At 40.1% G+C, this 21,936-nt stretch overlaps 1 protein-coding gene across 5 annotated transcripts; it reads left to right on the top strand.

The window, feature by feature from the left end:
* The first annotated feature begins 258 nt into the window (after window positions 1–258).
* znf710a (zinc finger protein 710a) lies at window positions 259–21,929 on the top strand. Of its 5 annotated transcripts, none has more exons than XM_057347516.1 (5): window positions 259–489; window positions 13,092–14,615; window positions 17,050–17,241; window positions 17,349–17,523; window positions 20,090–21,929. In XM_057347516.1, exons 2-5 carry the CDS (start codon window positions 13,719–13,721, stop codon window positions 20,260–20,262), a joined length of 1,437 nt encoding a protein of 478 aa, XP_057203499.1. In that variant the 5' UTR covers window positions 259–489; window positions 13,092–13,718; the 3' UTR covers window positions 20,263–21,929. The 5 variants fall into 5 exon arrangements, with proteins under 5 accessions (XP_057203499.1, XP_057203497.1, XP_057203498.1 ...); XM_057347514.1 differs by lacking the exon at window positions 259–489 and adding an exon at window positions 5,517–8,589; XM_057347515.1 differs by lacking the exon at window positions 259–489 and adding an exon at window positions 9,052–9,391.
* The last annotated feature ends 7 nt before the right edge of the window (window positions 21,930–21,936 follow it).

Raw genomic sequence — 21,936 nt, 5'->3', positions numbered from 1 at the left:
TGTTTAAATGGTGCCATCTTGTGTATACAGCGGTCATTGCAGCCCTTAAGTTAAAGTTCATGGGTAGCCTACCACTAGTCACAAAAGTAAATTGTAGCAAAATCAGAACTGTATAGTGAAACCGTTTTGCATTAAAGGGATCTTTTTAACTACATATTTAATGGAGTGATTAACAATTAGACTATTTTATGCAATAAAACTCATTTGTCCTGCAGTAGCTTCTCTGTCCTGTGGAGGGCAGTGGTGGACAAACAAGACACCAAAAGTTACCCATCAACATTGTCCTTGCGTCGCGTTCACGTTGTTCATCACAATTTGAATTTCGGCACACACTACATTTACTCAACGCCAGCGGTAAAGCTTCCGATAACATTCTTACATATGTGAGTGTAATACGTATTAATTCGGGGTGAAGTATGTGAAAGCAGGTGAGTCTGTCTGTGTCCAAGCACTGGATAGGATTGTTTTCAATTGTCTCAAGTCAAAAAGGTAAACAAGCAACGTTTTAACATACTACAGACCAGTTAGTGTTGCGCACAAGTTACAGTGCTGCTATTAATTGACTGTTAAATTAACATGATGTCTGTGTTCGTTGTGTTTGCCCACACAGTTAGCATTTGGCGTCTTTAGTAGATTTATTAATATAATGTGATGGCCTTGTGCGCGTGTAAAATTGTGAACGCCACAGAGTTGCGACCGTTGCTCTGCGTTTGTTGAGGAGTTTTAAATGGGTTGCCAAGGCATTACTGTGGGGTTGTTGAGGTTCTGAGTGGTTGTTAGGCCATTGCCAGGGGTTCTGGCCCTAACTGAAATGGCCTGTGTCTTTGTATTGTTCGTAGATGGCTTGGGTGCTTCTTTTAATGCAAAAATATTGTTTTATTTGAACAGTATTTTAAAATTTTCACCACATTTAACATGTATGCAAACTTTCATCAGTTTTCGAGCATCTTCAAAATGTAATTCATTTTGAAAATTATAACAAACGGAGCAATTCCTCACATCATCTGTGTTCGAGCCATAATTAACAACATCCTTAAAATTTCCCTATAACTCGAAGAAATATAGAATCTTATAAATAAACTATTCATTGCAAGTTAATGTGCCTTAACCCGATAAATTTTGACAGTAACTCCGTGCCAAAAGGACACTGAAATGGTTATGGAAAAAAGATACATTTCTAGTTTCAACATTAATTGTTCTTCAGACATTCCTCTTTAAAAGAAATTAAGTGACAGATTTTTAAAAATGACCCACATTTCGTTTTTGATGACTGAAAATGTGTCCATTTTAACAGTTTTCTAATGAAGCCACATTTAGATCCTCATTTCTCTAGGACTAAAGCTTATAGGGCTTTAAAAATGTAGTTCCCAAAAGACAAGTTGGTCAATTACGAGAATATAAAAGGACATTAAGGTATCTCTAACAGTTCTGGAGTTACAGGCATGCACATTTTGTAAAAAGAACACAAAAAGTGCCCTTTCTTCATTTTTGAGATTTCACCATTGGCATAAAATGCATCAAGGATTGCTAAAATTAACAGATCTACTAATATATATACCGATCTCTGAGTAAAAATAAAATTATGATGCTGGCATATTTCTCATTTCATTTTTTACCCCCTCTAATATGGCTCCAAATTTCAGGTGAAAGTTTACATTTTTACCTCCCTCTACAAATTAATCGATTACTTAATAACTATTCATTGGTGGCATTTCATAATTTTTTAACATCACTCCAGATGTTGGTCTTGCTTCTGTAAAAAAAATTAGAGCCAGGGAAATATTGAAAATTTGGTTGATTTGACACGGAATGACCCAAAAGTCTTGTAGTGTATTCCAGCCTTAAGGGATGAAATTACAGCTTTGAAGAAACAATAATTGCAGACACAATAGAGATCAATTCTTGTTTAGATTTGTTTAGACTACAGATTTTGTGTGTAATGCAGTTGGCAACATATTTATGAGCAAAATGAAAATATTGTTGCGCAACAAGCTGTTCAACAGAACTGAACTGTTTTATGTATCGTATTGTTGTTTATCATATTCATCATTTTATTTTTGACAACATAGGATTAACTGTGCCCTCCTGTACTTGTTCTAAACAGGTAGTGCTTGTGCATGCTGCCACATTCCTCTACCCTCATTTGATCTCACAATATCTATTATTATTGGTTATTGCATGCCGTATAGCCAAAGAAGGTCATTGTTTTTCCAATTACAGATTGCATCTTCAATATACTGTATCACATTGTTGATCGTGACATCATGTTTGCCAGATGGAAAGGCATCATATGGTTGACTTAGCTAAGTTGTATTAGCTAATGTTGTCAGAATGGGGCAAACACGTGACCTTACCACACAAGGGCTTTAAGCATGATAAATGTCCCTTGATATACTGTAGCTCACTTAAATTAATGCATTTTTACTGTGAGAGCGGATTAGCTTGTTATTTTACAAAGTTTAAACAGATTTTGTGCTAAATGTAGAGCACGATCACTCAGAGGTAAGTGGCAAACCTTCCCGATGTAGCAAATGATTCACTCACTATGATTTTGAATGAATTAGACTTGAAGGCTTTATGCACTTAAGGGCATGAAGTTTTAATTTTGTTGTTAAAATTAGAACCCTCCTCCTTGCTACTTACCACAGATTTATCTGTCAAGAGCATGATGAAATCTTTTGACAAGCTGTGTAGTTAAGATGGACTTTACATCCCAGTGCATTTAAACCAGACAAATAGGTTCATTTCTGCCCTCATTGGTATGTAGGCTGGTTAAGATTGTCTTGTGCTTTTCATTTTATGCCATTAAATGTATCTTTTCAAAAAGGCGGTTATCTCTCTCTCTCTCTCTCTCTCTTTGCGGTAGCCTTTGCTCTGCTTCTCTTTCTGTATCTCCCCCTCCCTCTTGCTGTCTCTCTTTCTTTCTCTCTGGCTGCTTTTCATTCCTGTTTCTCTTTTCATTGTTTTTTCTCTCGCTTTTCTTCGGCTCTTTGGGGCCTTTATTTCTTCTCTTCCTCTATTCAGGTTTTCTTTATTCTCTTTTCTGAATAGTTGTGGTACTTAAAGGGAAAGGGGAAAGGGAAGGAGCTGGAGAGGGAGGATAGTTTCAGTCAGATCTGAAGCACAACACTTCCTCCTACTGCAGTCAGACTCAATCAAACTGTGCCGGGGACTTTTTGCTATGTGCGTTGTGTGCATCGACCTAAAGCTAACGGTTTAGTTCTAATGAAATTCCATATAAACATGTTTAATTAATCCTTTATAAAGTACAGCATTAACGTATCTTGCTGGTTCTCTTTGTTGTCGGTTTGTATGTACTACTGCAGTGGTTTGTGAGGACTGATTTCTCCTCATAGAAGCTGTTTAAGTCTCAAAGGGACATCTTCACTGCATTGAGCTGGCACAGCATGATGTCCCACCGTATAGCAAATTTCAACTCAGAAACCTATGTTATGTCTTATGTATTGCTTTAGTCGTACCAACAAGGCTAAAGTACTTCTTTGAAACCTAGTAGTGAACAAGAAGAAACTAATAATTTAGAATTCCTTAAATAGTTAATGGATAATTCACCCAAAATGAAACTTCTGTCATCATTCTCTTACCCTTGTTCCAAACCTGAATAAATGTCTTTGTTCTGCTAAACACAATGAAAGATATTTGGAACAATATCAGTAACCAAACAGGTCTGATCCCCCATTTACTGCCATAGTAGGGAAAATAAATACTATGGGAGTCAATGGGGGACGAGACCTGTTTGGTTACTGGCATTCTTCAAATATCTTTCTTTGTGTTTAGCAGAACAAAGAAATTCATACAGGTTTGGAACAATCTGAGGGTGAGTAAATATTTTTGTTTTTGTTGTATGTTTAAAAAAAATTTTTTTCCAAATATGAAGCAGCCTTAAGTATAACAGATCTCACTTGTATCACATAGATAAATTAACCATGACGGTGTTACTTTAATCTAGTTAATTAGCTTTCGCAAATGCTGGTTCACATCAAGAATGATAACTATAGACCACTTCAGATGATGTGAACAATGCTGGTTCAAAGCTGGTCCAGAAGAACGTCCTACTTCAGTTTTTTAACAATACACAAACGTTTGAACAAAATACAACCAACAGAACATTTACAACCCAATCAAAAAGGCAAACGAATTATATCGCTGCTGTCCTTCTGAAACATGTTTATATAAATAATTATTATTAGTCACCCTTTATGTTTGTCATTGCAAATATCTAACCAATATAAAATATTAAAAACCGCTTTTCAACTTTGTCAACACAGTATGTAATTATTTAAAAAGTCAATTTTTTCAATTTCCTGAAAAACAGCGAATTTGGACTTACGAGGTTTAGAAGGACAGCAACGATATTTACGATTTAATTATGTGTGTAAGATTTAAAAATTAAATAAATAAAAATGAAACCGTAAGTGCCTCTGGACCAGTCAGTGTTTACATTTTGTGAAGTGGTCTATTAAAGCAATAAGCCCCAAGAAGCAGTGGGTTACAGTGCAGCTAAGAGGCATTGTTGGGCACGATGCGAAGTGGATTTAAATGTATTTTGATCCTTGGTGTGCATGGCCTTAACAGGTGAATTTAAATAGTTTAAATCCTGTCAAACTGATATTTTTTACTCAATTCTTTTCATGCCCGAGCTTCTTCAAATGTAAGAAGAACAGAGGAACAGCCCAGAGATGAACGTTCAATGTAAGAACTGACCACTCTCTATCTAGCACACATGTCAATGAGAGCTTGTGTCGGAAATGTGAGATCGAGCGAAAGGATAATGATTAAAAATGCAGAATTGATAGGGCAACAGATGAAACTTTTCACTCTCCGTAAGTAAGAAACGGAAAAAAACAGCATGATGGAATGGCAGGCTTGAAGGGGAGAGAAAGGTGAAAGACAGATGAAAGTGAAAAGAGATAAAAGCCCGAGTGAGGAGGGTGTTGGATAAAGCAGGAGGAAGGGAGGCAGAGATGAAAGCAAAATGAGAAAGATAAGAACAGAGTGAGAGAGACAGAGAAGGCAAACGGAGGGAGAGATAGATAGTGTACAGCGCAGAGAGAGGGGTAACCATGGAAACAAGAAGAAGGTACAAAAGAAGAGAGAGACAAAGGGGTTTTGATTTAAAAGAATGAAACTTGGGAGAAAGAAAAAGTAATTCAGGTAGAAATTTGTTACCGTGAGGTGAGAGAGAAATACAAAAGAGCAAGAGCGGGAAGGGCAGACGCTTCTTCCAGACTGTTTATGAGACTCTATAAGACTTATGCCTATGGTCAGGCATATGGCCTCTTCATTTATTTGTGTATGACCACACGCCCAGAGTTATATTATGGGCGGGTGTACAGAACGGCATCTTTGTTGTGTTCTCGAAACTGAATGTGAAACTAGCTACGTACCAATAACAGTAAAGCCGGGAACGCTCGCACAGTAAGGCGACCAGACTCGTGCCACGAGTCCATTTAACAGCTATTAGCAGGATTATGAGATGAAACGGCACGAGGAGGCAACTGTTCTCTTGAAGGCAACGACGGGAGTCAGCTGAGGCTTTGACCTCCCAACCTCAGACTGCAGGCAGCGAGAGGAGTGGCCCTCCTGAATGCTTCTAGGCCACACCGGCTGCGTTGCCCGACACAATGAACTTGTGCCTTCACAACTGAGTTTGCAGGGTGTGGACTTCTGTCTCATTCAAATGCATACAATAATGCCTCCTATTTACATTGATATTTCTTCTTGGAGCTGGAGCCAGACGTTGGGTTTTTATTCTGTGTTTTTTTTTTAGTCTCTTATGTCTCTCTTTCTTTCTGTGTCTCTCCCTTCCCCCTTCTGTTTTTCTCTCCTGTCTTTTTCTCGCCGTCTCTCACCCTCTTTCTTTCTCTTGCTCAACCACCCACCCTGCCCCGTTTCTCTCTTGATCTCTCTCTCCTCTTTCTCCTTCTCTCGCTGGCTCACTCATCTGCTCCCCCCCCACTCTCTCATGCACTCTGCTTTTCCTCTTCTCTCTTTTTCTTGCTCTGTCTCTTTCCCCCTCCTTCTCTCTCTCTCTCTCTCTCTCTCTCTCTCTCTCTCTCTCTTCCTTTTATATCCTCCTGCTGAATGCACTTCTCCTTCCTCAACTGTCTTTTTCTTTTCTACTCATTCTTTTTGCTCTGGGTTCGCTCGGCAGAACCATTTCTTGCCCAACATTTTATCTGTAATAGTATCCTAAATAAGAGGAGTGCAATTTTCTCTAGGATTCAGAGAGCCCACATCTTCTACGCTTGTGTGTGCGCGTGCGTGCGTGCGTGCGTGTGTGAGATCAAGTTTGATATTTTCCCCAATGAAAACACACACATTAAAATCAACAGTGTAGAAGTTGTTTTTCAGTCTTGTAAAAGTCCCTTAAATTTGAACAGCAGCAGTTTGGGGAGAATGAGATTAAGACGTCCAGGACAGAATCGACACTGTGTATTTGGAACTTGAATAAACCCTCTCCCTTTGTCCTCGCAATACATTCACACAAGTGGACAAATGATTTAGAAGTTAATTTAGAAAGGAACTAACCGCTGGCAGTAATGTCAGCGTTAAGGTCAAAGGTTATGTCCATCGAGTCTTGGTTAATAAGTGGCAGTGATGGTGTGTGTGTTCAGGATGGGAGGGGGGCTGGGATCGAGCCATTCAGGCTTCACAAGAGTAACGCCAATGGCTCCCAATCTCATAGCAGCACCTTTGGAGGCTCAATGACAGCAACAGAGACATGAGCTGACTGTCTTTGAGTACATGCATGTAGCTTTTGAAAAGATGATTTATTGTGTAGACATGTTTAGATTAACCTGGTGCATAGTAGCTATCAATATTGCATTCACCTCTTGTGTTTTTTAAATGTTTTGTGTATGTTTGCAACAACATGTTGGAGAACATTTAGGTTAAATGCATGTTTGCAATTAAGTGTGTTTCGTTATTTAAAGCAGTTTGTTTAGTTTTGTTCAGTGTTTGCTTACAATGACCTACAGTACAACACAATGTAAAACACAGAAGTTGAGTTTTTTGGAACAAATGCGGTCAAACGCAGTTAAACAAATTGTGAAGCATTCGAGCGCAAGGATGAAACCAAATATCATTACAGCACATTTGGAACGCCACTTGTCCAATTAGATTAGTGGATCCAGGTGACAAAGTGCACTATAATACACTTAAATGGTCTTAAAGGAAGAGTTTACCTTCAAAACAAAAAACATCTGTCATCATTTAATCACCCTGTCGTCATTTTAAACCCTTATGACATTCTGTCTTCTGCAGAACACAAAAGAAGATATATTTTGAAGAATGTTGGTAACAGAACATTCTGTCCATACAACAGAAGTCAATGGGGACCAAAGTTGTGTTTTGCAGAAGAAAGAAAGCCACACGGGTTTAAAATGACAACAGGGTGAGTAAATGATGACATAATTTTCATTTAATCCTTTAAAGTGCTCCATTTTCACACACTAATTTTGTATATAATAAATAGAAAGTTAGTTTTAAGTACTTAAGATAATCATAAGAAAATGTAAGCGTACTCAACTGTATTTTAAAACACCATGAATAGAAGTACAAAAAAACACAATTTGTAGTATATTAAGTACAACATTAATGTCTGACAAAAGAGCACTTTAAGTAAATAGTAGTTTATTTGCACTTTTTATTCCTGGGTCGATCAGAATGTACCGCAAGTTTTTTTCATTTATGATTATATAATTGGGCCTGGACTGGAAAAATGTTTTTTTTTTGTGTGTATGCAAAGCGTGTTTATACATTTTTTGTGTGTGTATGCAAAGCGTGTTTTTAAAGCTCAAAGGTTGAAATCATAAAACCGTGCCCTTCAAAAATATATTGAAACAACAAATCTGATGTGAGCGAACTCAAACATGCAATGTGGTTCACAAGCAGAGAAGGATTAGCTTGTTTTCTGATTGGTTAATAAATAGCAGATCAATCCCGGAAATCGTTGATTTCTTAAAAAATCCTTTTCATATCTGTTGTCAAATTTGACATATTATCTGTAGTATTTTAAACCACCTTTGGGCTGAGAGTTGTCTGGACTACATCTTTCTTTTAGTCGAGAAAAAGTTAACCACTGTGTTTGTGTTACATCCCTTTGTCCATCTTTCATCACCATGAAGTGAGGCGGTGTCATATACTGGTGAAGGGTTTTAAATTTCCACACATATCACCTGCAATGGGCTGGAGAATGTTCGCACATGTCATATACTAACACTCAAGGGTGTTCAATTCTCCACAGAAGTGAGAACAACCATGTGCATGTTCTCTACTAACCCTACAGGTTCCCTCGGTATCATATACATACTGCCATAAAATCCCACACAGACTGATTCCTTTCTTTCACGTTCTCCTATTTCTTCTGTTTCAGTGCAATACACAAACTATAAGTGTCACTTAGGTAAGGCACCTGATGTTTGCACACACATACACAAGAAGAATGCAGCCGAGAGCGAGTACCTGTCTGTTAAATCCTGTAGATGGATTCTCAAACCACACACAACTCTCCATTCATCTCCACAACCTGTAGAGAGCCAAATGAGCACACGGACACAATAGCAGAAGGTAAGAAACTAGCAGCCGTTCATAATTCATGTATTCTTCCCTTTGTGTGTGTATGTTAGGGCTGGTTTGCACAAGTCTGATACTTCTTGGCGAAATGGGGAGAGGACAGGTTTTCGAGCCGTTTCTTATCAAACAAAAAAGAAACATGGGCCTGGATGAGTATTCCAGTCAGTGTATTCTTTCTCTCTTCAAACTTTTGTTCTCTCTCTCTCTCTCTCTCTCTCTATTTTCCCCACAGGCGGACAGCTCTGTGTGTTGTTTTATGTACGCGTCCCCGGTCGTTTCTTTTTCCTTGTGGATTCTTTGTCTTTTCTGCGTCTTATCTCTTTGTTTCTTCCCATACTCTTTTTCTGCTCTCTCTCTCTCTCTCTCTCTCTCTCTCTCTCTCTCTCTCTCTCTCTCTCTCTCTCTCTCTCTCTCTCTCTCTCTCTCTCTCTTAACTTCCTGCTATCTCTCTCTCTCTCTCACTCACTCACTCACTCACTCACTCACGCACACCCTCTCTCTCAATCTCTCTTTATCTCTGTCTGTTTCCCTTTGCTGCCTATCTCTCTTTCTCTCCCTCCCTTCCTCTCACAATCTCACACACACGTTTCTCTCTGACTCTGACACACACATATACAGTCTGTGTTTCCTCTCTTCCTCATTCCCTCTCTCTCCCACACGCACACACTCTCTGCCCTCTCCTACAATGCTTGATTTTCTCTCTCGCTTTCATGGATTGCCCTTTCCTGCTCAGTGATGAAAAATGTCTCCAGTCTTCTTACACGCTGATGGTATACAGCACAGTCCTTCACTCAAGGTGTGTTCCTTTCTGTAATAGTGGGTCTTTTTGTGGGACGGCCAGTCTATATCCTACTGTTAATAAGCTCACAGGAAGTGCCAGACTAATCCAAAACCTTTTCCATAATTAGGATAGAGCAGAACACCTCAGCACACACCCAGCAACCCGGCGGGCAGGTAGCCTATCACGGCGCCTCCTGACGGAGACTCGGAGGAAAACTGGAACTTTAATAGTTAATATCCTTTTTCTCTCTCTCTCTCGCTTTCTCTCTCTTTGCCTGTACACCCCACTCCAGCACTCCCCCTCTTTTTCTCTTGCTGATGGACTCTTCTTTTTTTATTTTCACACCACACCATCCCCCTTTTTTCTGTTTCTATCTCTCTCCTGCTCAAACTCTCTCTCTCTTTCACTGCATTCCCGTCTTTCTATCTTTCGTTCACTCCCCCACCCCCTCGCGAGCGCTCCCTCCCTATTCTCTCTTTCATTCTTTCTGTCTCTTTTTCTTTGACCTCATCTTTTCTTATGCTCTCTCCCTCCCCCAGTTTCTCTTCCTCCTTTTTTGCTGCATTCTCTTCTTCTCTTGCCCTCCCCCACCTTTTTCTCTTCTCTCTTTTCTCTCTCTCTTTCTGTTTCTCTCCTGTTCCCCCCTCCTCCTTCCTCCTCCTCTATACCTCTCTGTCTCACTCCCCCCTCCCTCTTCCTCTTATTCTCTCTCTCCCCCTGTGTGTCTGTCTCACTCCCTCCCTTTTTCTCTTTCCAAACTGCTTTTCTTTCTTTGTCAGTCATTTTTGTGTGTGCGTGGTGCCTCTCAGACGCTGTACAGCGTCTTGCTGCTTAATTATTTCAGACGCACAAATAAACAGACTTGTGGAACTCCTCTGCATTCTGGGAACATTTCGGCGTATCTCACTCACTCAATGTCTGTCTGACAACGACAGAAACACCTCCACGGCCACTCAGTGTGCCGGTGATTACTGTGTGTGCGCGTCTGGCAACATTTGTGCACCTTTGAAAGGAAGTGAGCATTGTATGTGTGGGCTTTTGTTAGCGTGCTCTTCATAAAGAAATATGTTTGTTGAAGGGTCCACCGTATGGAGTGTGTGCGTGAGAACGAGAGATGAAACACGCGTTTGTGTGTGTGTTTGCGAGAGCGAAAGAGAAAGAATGAGAGATGGGGGAGTGTGAGGAAGGGAGGGGAGAGACACAGAAAGAAAGAAAAAGAAAGAGAATGGAAGAAATAGGTTTGTGTGTGTGTGTGCGCGCGTGTGTGTGTGTGTGAGAGGCAGGCACAGTCAGTTCTGATAACAGCAACAGTAGGAGGAGGATGAGCTTGGCTCCACCCCCTCTCCCTCGCTCACTTATAAATAGGAGCTGGTGGTTTTTGCTCCTCTTACTTCTCTTGAAGGATGAGATCCCTGAAACATCTGAAACATCACACCAGGAGTAATGTGGTGAGTGATCGACCCAAACATGCACGTCGGCCAAACCGAGTCACGTGTTGTTTTGGTTGAACTTGGTTTGTTTGTTAATTGTTGTTATGAAGTTTGTGACTTCACCTGTGTTCATCGAATATGGGAAATTAACTTTTTCTCACACAGAATACCGGCAAAACCGCAATTTAACTGTACGCTCACTTTCTTTTTTTATTGTTTAGACTCTTACTGCATTGGTAGAAAAATAAAATGTATGTTTCTCTTGTTATCTACTCTTCTCTCTCTCTCTCATACTCGCACACACAAGTTCATTCTATGCTAATCTTTCCACTATCGGTTTGTTTTTAAATCTATTTTTACATTCACTACAGCCCTCCTCACAGAGCCATGGCTGCTATCCTGGCTGACTGGTTTTTTCATTTGTCTTTCATTTCATCTGCTTCTCCTTTTTTATACACTCTTTCCTGTTCTCTCTCTCTCTCTCTCTCTTTGTCTCTGTTTTTCATTTCTCTCCCTCCCTTTCCTCTATCTCTCTTTTTTCAATCCGTCTCTTTTTCTGTCTTAGTTTCAGTCTCTCACTCCCCACAACCCCTCCTCTTTATTTCTCTGTTGTACTCTCTCTCTTTTACTCTCTGTTTTTCTCTGTCTCTCATCCCCCGCTCCCCTCCCTCTTCTTTTCCCTCACTCTTTCTCTTTATCTCTCTTTATCTTTCTTTCCTCACTCCCCTCCCTCACTCACTCAGTCTCTTTCCCCTCCCTCCCTTTCCTCTCTTCCTTTCTTCAGTAACCCTCGCTCTTTCTCTCTCCCCGCACTCTCGCTCTCTCTTTCACTCTTTTTCTGTCTGTTTCTCTCTGACTGCTTTAAAAGCAGTAATTATAAATGACATGGTTATCAGGGCATCCAGGTTTCCCTTCTCATTTCTCTCACTCTCTCTCTCTCTCTCGCCCCCCACCACTCTCTGCTTGTCTGTCTCTCATTCTCTGTTGTACAGTTGTCAGTCTCCATGACCCTCTCACCCGCCCTCTCCCTCCGTTTGCATTTGTTTTTATTTCTGCTGAAATCTGTATCCGTATTCTTTTTTTGCGCATATTAAGGTACCAGCTTGTTAGAGGCGATAATGTGTGTTAACAACTTCCTGAACACACATTGCTCTGCTAGAGTTTGAATACGGCAATGACTTAAATGCTCTGGCAGTTGTCTCTCCCTGTTGATTAAAACACAGGTGAACTGGTGAGGTGAGGTAAGATGTTGTGAGCTAAGTTCAACCAAGTTTAGTCTAAATGTAAGTAATATAATCACAAGCCTCAAAGGAAGAGACATTACTGTCGAGCATCTATGGATGCTTCAGATGGATCACTTCTCTGGGGTGGTCACGTTAGATTCAGTCAATCCCTGAAGTCTGCAAATAGACTGGGCACACTTTCACTGCTCACTTAGATCTAGTAGTGCTGAAACTTCACTGGCTTGTGTTTCACAGTGAGTGGTGGAAGCTAGAGCTCGTGACCTTGCAGGAAATGCTGTGGATAGTCCACGGATGTAGAGTTCCCGCTCGGATCCAGACGCTCTTTGTGCCTTGCGTTTGTAGAGACTCAAGGAAGGATGCATGGTGCTCGCAAAGATCTGTCTTATCTCCTCTATCTAATGCGTTCTCAAGACAAGGCGTTGTCTGAGTCATCTTTCTTTCACAACTAGAAGCTATTATGATTTTTTTATATTAGGATGTTCACAATGTAAAGGGAATAAAATGTTTGTGGATTTGGTCTGGCAAATGAAAGGGTTTGAAGAGAAATAAAATCTTTACATTATTTACTCACCCTTGTGTTATTCCAAGCATGTGTGACTTTCTTTCTTCTGCAGAACACAAAAGAAAATATTTTGAAGAACGTTGGTAACCAAACAACAGACCTCATTGACTTCCATTGAATGGACACAAAATCACTTTTCTGAAAATATATTCTTATGTATTTCATAAAGTTGTATACAGTTAAACAACATGAGGGTGAATAGATAAAGACAGAAGTTTACTTTTTGGGTGAACTGTCCTTTTAAAAGTCCTCAGCGTCCATCAAGATGCCACTTTTTTGTCACCCTGGTTGTTGCGACACTTTACCTCGATACTGGACTGATGCTATTGCACTGACACACTTGATAGTTCTATTGTAGTGACACTGTTGCCATGACAGCCTTAGACAGACTTTGTTGCTATGACTGTATTGTACTGACTAAAGACTTGCTCTTCATCGATTCAGGTTTTACTCTGACCTGTCGTTCTCTCTGTTCACAGGAGGAGCAGGAGGTACCTCTTGTCAGCTGTTATTCTAAAATAATGGAGCATGGAGTGGATGCCGGCACTCAGACTGACCCCGTTGTGGTCCTGTCTTTGGCCCAGGCCGCTGTGCTAGGCCTCATATCTCAGAATGAAATTTTCGGAGCCACCATTGCCCCAAAAGGCTTCTGCAAGGGGATGACGCGCGACGGTCCCCCTCCCCCTGTGGAAGCTATGGAGTACGAATATTCAGATCAGCTGATCGGAGCCAACGGAGACTATCTATCCGAGCCTCATAGGAGGCCGGAAGGACTTCACGGGTCAGAGCGGAGGCGCCCTGGTCCCCGAGGGAGGACCAAGAGGCCCCTTAGTGAGGGAGAACCATAGGAAAAGTCCCTGGACACACCGAATCCGGTGAAAGGAGAGAGAACTGAGTTTTCATGTCCCTGTTATCTCTCAAATCCACAACAAACAGACAGCGAGCCAGAGGTATTGGATCTAACGCCCAACAGAGTGCCAGTGAAAGAGGAGAACTGTACCAAAGGCTACCCTGAATCCTCAAGAGAACCAAGCGACCAACAGGTTGATGCCAATTCTGAAGCTAACGCTAAGCCAAGCACTGTCGGGCCTGCAAATGCATTGCCAATGTCTTCTGGGGAAGAACAAGGAAAGGAGGAACGTGAGGAGGAGAGAGCTCTGAATCTGAAAACTACGGAAGATGTGACGCCGGTGATGAGGCGCTACTATGAGTCCAGCGTGATCGGGTATGAAGCTGCTGAGATGAGCATGCCAGGAGACTACGAGGAGGGGGGGCAGTCCATGGTTTGGACAGATGCCGAGAGCTCTGTGGGTCGACGGATGCAAATTGATCGGCTGGACATCAACGTGCAGATTGACGAGTCGTACTGCGTAGATGTGGGAGAAGGACTGAAGCGCTGGAAGTGCCGCATGTGCGAGAAATCCTACACCTCGAAATACAATCTGGTCACGCACATCCTCGGCCACAACGGCATCAAGCCCCACGAGTGTGTGCACTGTGGAAAGCTCTTCAAGCAGCCCAGCCACTTGCAGACGCACCTGCTGACGCACCAGGGTACACGGCCGCACAAGTGCACCGTCTGCAAAAAGGCCTTCACCCAGACTAGCCATCTCAAACGCCACATGTTGCAGCACAGCGACATCAAGCCCTACAGCTGCCGATTCTGCGGCCGGGGCTTCGCATACCCCAGCGAACTGCGCACCCACGAGACCAAGCACGAGAGCGGTCACTGTCACGTTTGCACGCAGTGCGGAATGGAGTTCCCCACCCAAGCCCATCTCAAGCGGCACCAGGTCAGCCACCAAGGCCCGACCACCTTCCAATGCAGTGAATGCCACAAGTCCTTCGCCTACCGGAGCCAGCTTCAGAACCACCTGATGAAGCACCAGAACGTGAGGCCCTTTGTTTGCTCCGAGTGTGGCATGGAGTTCGTCCAGATCCACCACCTGAAGCAACACATGCTTACACACAAGGTACTGACACAGCAGGCCCTCGAACACAAGGTTCGTAGTCATTGCAGCCATCGTGTTATAGATGACAGTGACATACAAACCAAATTCAGACTTGAGTCCACATTTCTTTTTCATTTTGAGTGTTTCCATGGAGTGTTTAAAAATAGGGCTGTCTATGAAAATGTACATCAAATTAATGGTTAATGTAAATGAGGCACAATTGTGCATACAAAGTAGTGTAGTGTTCAAAAGTGATGTCTGGAAGGCATACAATATTTGCTTTTAATGTCCCCTCAGGTTAGATAAACCATCAAAATATGATGTGTATGGTACAAAATGGACAAAATACAAAACTGGGGGCCCCAAGATGGTTCCAGTGGGCCACAGATTTTGTGGCATTTTAGAAATATAGATATTTATCATACATTTTGTGCAATCAAACATCAGAAAAACAACACCACCAACTAAAAGAATTGATGTTTTAGCATTGTTTAACTGAATATTTTCTTGGTTTAATATAATTTTTAAGATTAAGATTATAAATCTTTATTTGGGGGGCCGCAAAGCAATGCACTCTACACAAAGGGGTCCTTACAACAAAAAAGTTTGAGAACCACTGTTTTAGGGTATTTATCGGTCAAAATTATTCGGCAAACAACAGCATATCAGGGATTAAGGTTTCTTTCAAATATATAATATTAAATCCATAGAAAGACATAAAGCTGACAGGAAATAAAGCATATATTGACAATTACCATTTAATCTGTTGTTAATATTTGTTTATCCAGTTGTAATATTTTGTAGTCATCCTACTGTAAGTAAAAAAATTAAGTAAATCTAAGTAACTCAAATATTTCTATTTGAATTCGCCAAAAAATAAAGGTATTATTTGTTAATTCAATACTTTTTATTAAATAAACTAAAATAATATATGTAAATTTAAGAAATTATCTATTGGATTTTAATCTTTTTTTATGTCCCATTCAAAAAAAGTCACTTAAATGATTTTAAAAGATTTTATTCAGTTAATATAGCTTTTTATGTTTGTGATATTTATCAAACCACTGGATTATTTTTTGTTTGGTCTTTATAAACTTTGAACACGTGTTGTATAATTTTTTTGTCCGAGCCACCTTAAATTCATCCCAAAGATGAGCTTCAGTTTATACCCCAAACACACCAATGCAACATGCAAACGATTTTGAATGCTCTTAATCTTTTTAATAAAACATTTAAATAATGTGCAAATTGTGTAAATTGTCCAGAAGTTGGACATCACTCTTGGCCACTATTGTACATCAATTTTACAGAGAAAATTAAAAGAGTCCAAAGATATTACTTTATTATTGTAGATGTAAGCCGTGAATAAACATTTCTTCTAAAGGTCTTTAAAGAAAATATATTGTTTGTTTTACTGCCATATCAAGTATACTCACAAAAACGTGTCACAGTTAGTTTCATATGTATTTTGTTGTTGTTGTAATAATCAATTGCACTAAATCAATGCATTCAATTCACAGCCCCAGTAAGATCTGCATTATCTGTGTATAATAATTTATCCTCAGTTCAAATTAATATTGAATATGTGTCTCAGGTATTGCCATAGCAAGTTTTAGTGTAAACAGAGCTGTCTCTGTCAGCCCCTCATAACCACCCCCAGCCATCCAATCCGCCTCCTAACCTGCCATTGACCCGCCCACCTCTCCGTCTCTCCCGCTTGCAGAGGGAACTTCTGTTTCTGTGTGCTTTGTGCAGCGAAGTGTGTCTTACGAGCGAATACTTCCTCCTTTCATTTCTGACTCTCCATGACTATCTGATTCATTTCACCACGACTGCAGTGTCTGTAAACAGAATGTGTCACGGGTCAGCAGGGTATAAACAAAAAATACACTGCAAGTTAGTCATTTCTCTAGCTTCAGTGTTAGTAATCATCTAGTTTACATGGGTTTCATTTATGTATTTATTAAAATACAATGAGTTTCATTCTTGTATTAAAACACATGGGTTATTAAAAAAACAGGTGCCGTTTCTGTGTCCAAATTCAACAGGTTTGCTGAAATGTATTTTAGGACCACATTAATCTCTGGATACACTAAAGATTTTCATTAAATGGTCAGATTGTTCATGCAAAAGAATGTTGTGTCTTCGTGGAGCATCAGAGCTCTCATTGCAGCATTTATGCATGTCTATTCACCCTGCAGCATTGCGACAACAACAGCGAATGTGTGGATTTCTTGCTCCATATTATGAATTCTAGTGAGCAAGCAAGACAGGCACCCTACTGATTCATTCAGCTGCGCTTATGACAACTAACCACTTTTTCTCATTCAGCTGATGCCAGTGATAAATCATTTCCCTCCCGCTCACAAAAAAAGAGCACAAAAGTCTGCCGCTAATTACAAAAGTTATTTTCTGCCATTTTCATATCTGACGGCCAAAATGGATTTGTCTTTAAATATATTGCCATTGTCCTTCTCTCTCTCAGGGTATGAAAGAATACAAATGTGAAGTGTGCTCACGAGAATTCACTCTCTCAGCCAACCTGAAGCGTCACATGCTGATCCACACCAGCGTGCGGCCCTTCCAGTGCCACGTCTGCTTCAAGACCTTCGTCCAAAAACAGACGCTTAAAACGCACATGATCGTCCATCTGCCCGTGAAACCGTTTAAGTGCAAGGTGGGTGAGAGTACTTATTTTAGTAGAATTCTTCCATATCAAGGTCAACTTGAACACGAGTTTGCATTAGGTACAGGTGTTTAATAGTTACCGAAACTGTTGTGTAGGTGTGCGGCAAGTCCTTCAACAGAATGTACAACCTGCTGGGTCACATGCACCTTCACGCCGGCAGCAAACCCTTCAAGTGTCCTTACTGCACCAGCAAGTTCAATTTGAAGGGCAACCTCAGCCGACACATGAAGGTGAAACATGGAATCCTGGACACCTCCTCTGAAGGACAAGGTGAGATGCCACTTACTCGCGACTGAATGTTATAGAAAATTAGTTTTTATCCTGTTGAAAATGAACCATGTAGCCTAGAGGTAGGGTGCAAAGGTAACATTTTGCTATACATGCTAACTGTAGTTCCTGAAACTATGAGATTATTTGGCTATTTTTCTTTGCATATTTATTTTTGACAAGTGACAAGCGAGTCTCTGTCTGTCAGTGAAACTGCACCTGGCACAGTGGGAAAACACATCATGATTTTTTTTTCTTGTGGTTTTATTTTGGTGGTTTAGTGCCAGGAATGCATATGTGTCACCACATGGAGTTATGGAGAAAAATCTAATTGTCGTCCTTAACATACAGTATGGTGCAGTTTTAGGGTCAGAATACATTCTTAAAGAGTAAGTAGCATGAGATCATGAAAATTACATTTCATGCAGTGTGTTATGTTGCCGTGTTTGAAAGTAAGCTGTCTGCCAAGTTGTAAGTCCGAAGGTGAATAAATAAAGTTATCGGCTTGTAAAAATGGGAGTCGACTCTGAATCATGCAAACAAGACATGAGCTAGTCCGAGTCTCTAACCGCCGCGTATCTACGTCACTGCACATAGTCCCCGCCTACGTTTTGCTGGGACTGCCCCCAAAACACTGTCGCTCGTTCGTGATGCGTGTGTATCATGTCTAGAACCTGTGTTCTACGTTGTGAAACTAAGTCCGTCTTATTTCAACTACCAAAGGAAGAAGTTCTGAGGGAACAATGGTTACAATTCATTTTTCAAACGATACCAAAGGAGTATAAGCCCATGGTTTTACTGTGCGCACGTCATTTCACCGAAGATTGCTTCAATAATCTTGGCGCGTTCACTGCAGGATATGTGAAACGACTATCCTTGAAACGAGGGGGCAATACCAACCTTATTTGGACCTGTTAGCTCCACCGAATCACAACCTGTAAGTGTGAATATTTATTTTTGTCTTAACTTCAAGAAATATTTGTGTACCTTATGTCTGTATTTAGCTAATGCATATAACGCTATCATTAGCATGTACCGTTATTTCTGGGGTATTACAGTTTGTTTATCTTGCTATTAACTCAGCTAATTTAATTGTTCAATCTATTAACTCTCAAAGTATTTATTTCAAAAACTGAGTCGAGTACTATCTGTATTGTAATAACATCTGAAGATACGAACACCGTACACTGTATGCCGTGTCAACTAGTCCAAGTATAATACTGTTACAAGAGAATTGTAAATGTCCTTTTTCTTACTGGCATCTGCAGAAGGATCAATTAATTTTCCAAATACTTTCAACGTTTATGAATACGTATAATAGAATGTTTTATGAAATAATTTTTATGACATCCAACCACCTGTAAACCGTAATCCAGTAATGATGGTAGGCGTTCCATTTGCGACACATGATGAACGCGTTTGACCAATCACAACAGACTACACCATCTGACCAATCACATGACACTAGGCTAGCGGATAGGAGGGGACTAGACGGATGAATCGCGGAACGAATCATTTGAGAGTCAGACAAGAAGTATAGTAAGAATAACTGCCTATTATTACGACCTTGTATGTTCATAAACTTGTTGTTGGACACTCCATAAACCAAAGTAGGACCTTAAAAATCATATGCTACTTACTCTTTAAAAATTGACCTTGGGCATTCTGTTACTTCTTTCTTGGTTCACTAACTAGTAGATATAACTTTATTGTATAGTAATGTTGGCAGAAATGTGATCAGTAGTTCACAGAATTACACAAAATGCCAATTTTACCTAAACACTATGGGGCGGTTTCCCAGACAAGGATTATCTTAAACCAGGACTAGGCCTTAGTTAAATTAGGACAATTAAGTTGTTTTAAAAAACATACTTTACAAAAAAAATATTACTGTGTGCATCTTGAGACAAAACAATCACAGTGATATATTTTAAATTATGTCAGTGCAAGTTGTTTTCGATCAAGGCATCTCTCACATTTAAGTTAGTCTGAGACTAGGCTTAAACCCTGTCTGGGAAACCGCCCCTATAAATGTTAAGAAAAACTGAAAATAACTTTGGAGTGGTATCTTAATTTCTTCCAGGGCTGTTTATAGAATATAAAAATTGACTAATTGAGAGCTTTTGTCAGTCACATGCCAGCTATTAGGAATGTTTCATTGAGACCAAACCAGAAATGTGTTTACCATTGTAGGAAAAATAGCCTCATCATTTTTTTGTTCTGTTGAACACCAAATAAGATTTTTTTTTAAGAATGTAGGAAAGCAAAAAGTTCTGGGGCACTTTTGACTACCATTGTTTTTTTCCTACTATGGTAGTCAATGGTGGCCAAGAACTGTTTGGTTACAAGCATTCTTCCAAATATCTTTCTCTGTGTCCATCAGAACAAAGAAATTCACACAGATTTGGAACAACTCGAGGTTGAGTAAATGATGACCGAATTTTTATTTTCGGGTGAACTATCCCTTGAACATGTAGTGAATACAATCGAAAGACAATGAAAATTCTCTGAGATTATTCTGTGATGGGCAGGTGGACTCATGTTTGTGCATCTCCATGTTCTTCCTCAGACGTTCTTCCCGATGCGGAGGGTCATGAAGATTATGAAGCGGAGAGCTTCGATTACAGCGAGAGGGAAAATCTAGCCAGCAACAACAGCACAACGACGCAAGACTTGGCGAAACTCGCCAAAATGGGTTACTATAACTACACCAAGGTTGCTGCTCGCTACAATACGGCTTAAGTGGCTGACTGAGACTCTAAAACGTGATTAAAAGAACAGAAAACCCGATAGTCATTTCTGTAGTATCTTTGGCTTTGACATGAGCCAATGAGAGGAAATAGCCATCTCGAAGTGGTTGTGCACTGGAAGCCATTTTGGCTCTGTGAAACAAGTGATAGAAGGAAAGCTTCATTTTAACAAGTGTAATGTGACATTAGGGTCATGGAGAATAGAGGACTGTGCATACGTACTGTTCATTTTTTTGAATGTTCTTTTACTCCTGTCAGAGTGCAGAAGGATATCGTTTCTGAGCTGGATTCTGTGGTAACAGTATGTATAGGCATGAGGCGCCACTTAATCCATACAGACAGTCCTCTGCTCTTTACTTGTCAGCTGTCCATATGGAGACATGGAGAAGATGTGACTTGCTATTTTAGAACATTGATGTTGCTGGTGGTTTTATTGTCCAGCGAGTTAGAAACCACTGTATAGGGTTTAACCAAAGCTGACGAAGTGCGAATAGCTCTCATTATACTTTAACTTGAACTTCCCCAACTTTTTGTTAACACACTGTGACTTTTTGTTAAGATTCCTCCTTTGCAGTTTGTGATTTGCGATGTGTGTTGCTTGTAGCTCACAGTGGGATGTTTCAGTGCCTGGGGATTTTGCATTTCTTTTTAAGTTAATGGTGGGACAGTGTATGGCCTTCTGAACCTTTTTGTTTTTCTGTAATTATTGCAAAGAGTATTTATTGTTCAATGTTATTTCTCGGCATTCTCATGTGTAAATACATTGATATTAAGACCCAGTGTTCCAGATGGGCAGATTTTATTTCAACATACAAATGTTGTTGTCGTTTCGTTTGAATTTGGGTATAATTGCATTCTTCTCCAAAGTGCTTTTGTGATGATTGTTTGGTCAGTCTTACTAATGGTAAAATCTGTCTTAAATCTTTAGTTTGACGAATGTAATAATGCAAAAATAGATTTCTCCCTTTAAAAAGTTTAATATTTTAGAGCCATGCACCAGCCAACAAAACTTGTATATTTAATCAAATCTCTGAAATTCAGTTATTTATATATCGCTTTAGTGCTCAATCCATTCTTTATGGCTTACAACTATGTTCTTTTTTATAACACTAGCTAACTGTGGGCTAAATCCATTTTTAATTCACAATGTGGAGACCTTCTCGCATCAGTTTTTTGGTGCAACATTCATTTAATTCATAAATACCCCCCAAAAGAAACGTCTTTCCCAAAGTCACCAATACTGACTGAAGAGGATGCACAAAAAGACACCGGACAAAAATATTAACTGCCCTTATGTGTGCAAGAGAGCATCTCATCCATCATTCCTGCACACAGCTCAGAAGTGATGAACGACACTCTGCCGACATGTGACAGGGCTCGAGACCCAGCGGAGAATGATTGGGGAAATTCACCATGTATTCTCCATTTCTCTCTCTGCTTAGCTTCACACTGACAGTACCATCTAGACAACTCAAAAATGTTAATATGTAACATGACAGATTTGGTTTTGCCATTTTAAACCTAGATGGGAATTTTAGTTTGTATAAGCTTTCAATTCTTTTGTTGCAATGCACACAGATGTGAATATGATGCTGATAAATGTGTGTTGAATGTTGTGCTATGGACATCTATGGACATTATTATAAATTAATACATCTATTTACCT

This window comes from Triplophysa rosa, linkage group LG12 (assembly GCF_024868665.1).
Source record: "Triplophysa rosa linkage group LG12, Trosa_1v2, whole genome shotgun sequence".
Classification (NCBI taxonomy): domain Eukaryota; kingdom Metazoa; phylum Chordata; class Actinopteri; order Cypriniformes; family Nemacheilidae; genus Triplophysa; species Triplophysa rosa.
This window is presented reverse-complemented; position numbering and strand designations above follow the sequence as displayed.

Excerpts from the sequence above, each read along its gene's own strand:
- znf710a (XM_057347516.1), top strand. The coding sequence starts at position 13,719 with ATGTCTTCTGGGGAAGAACAAGGAAAGGAGGAACGTGAGGAGGAGAGA. Across the intron at positions 14,616-17,049 it reads AGCAGGCCCTCGAACACAAG|GGTATGAAAGAATACAAATG; the intron begins GTTCGTAGTCAT and ends TCTCTCTCTCAG. Across the intron at positions 17,242-17,348 it reads TGAAACCGTTTAAGTGCAAG|GTGTGCGGCAAGTCCTTCAA; the intron begins GTGGGTGAGAGT and ends ACTGTTGTGTAG.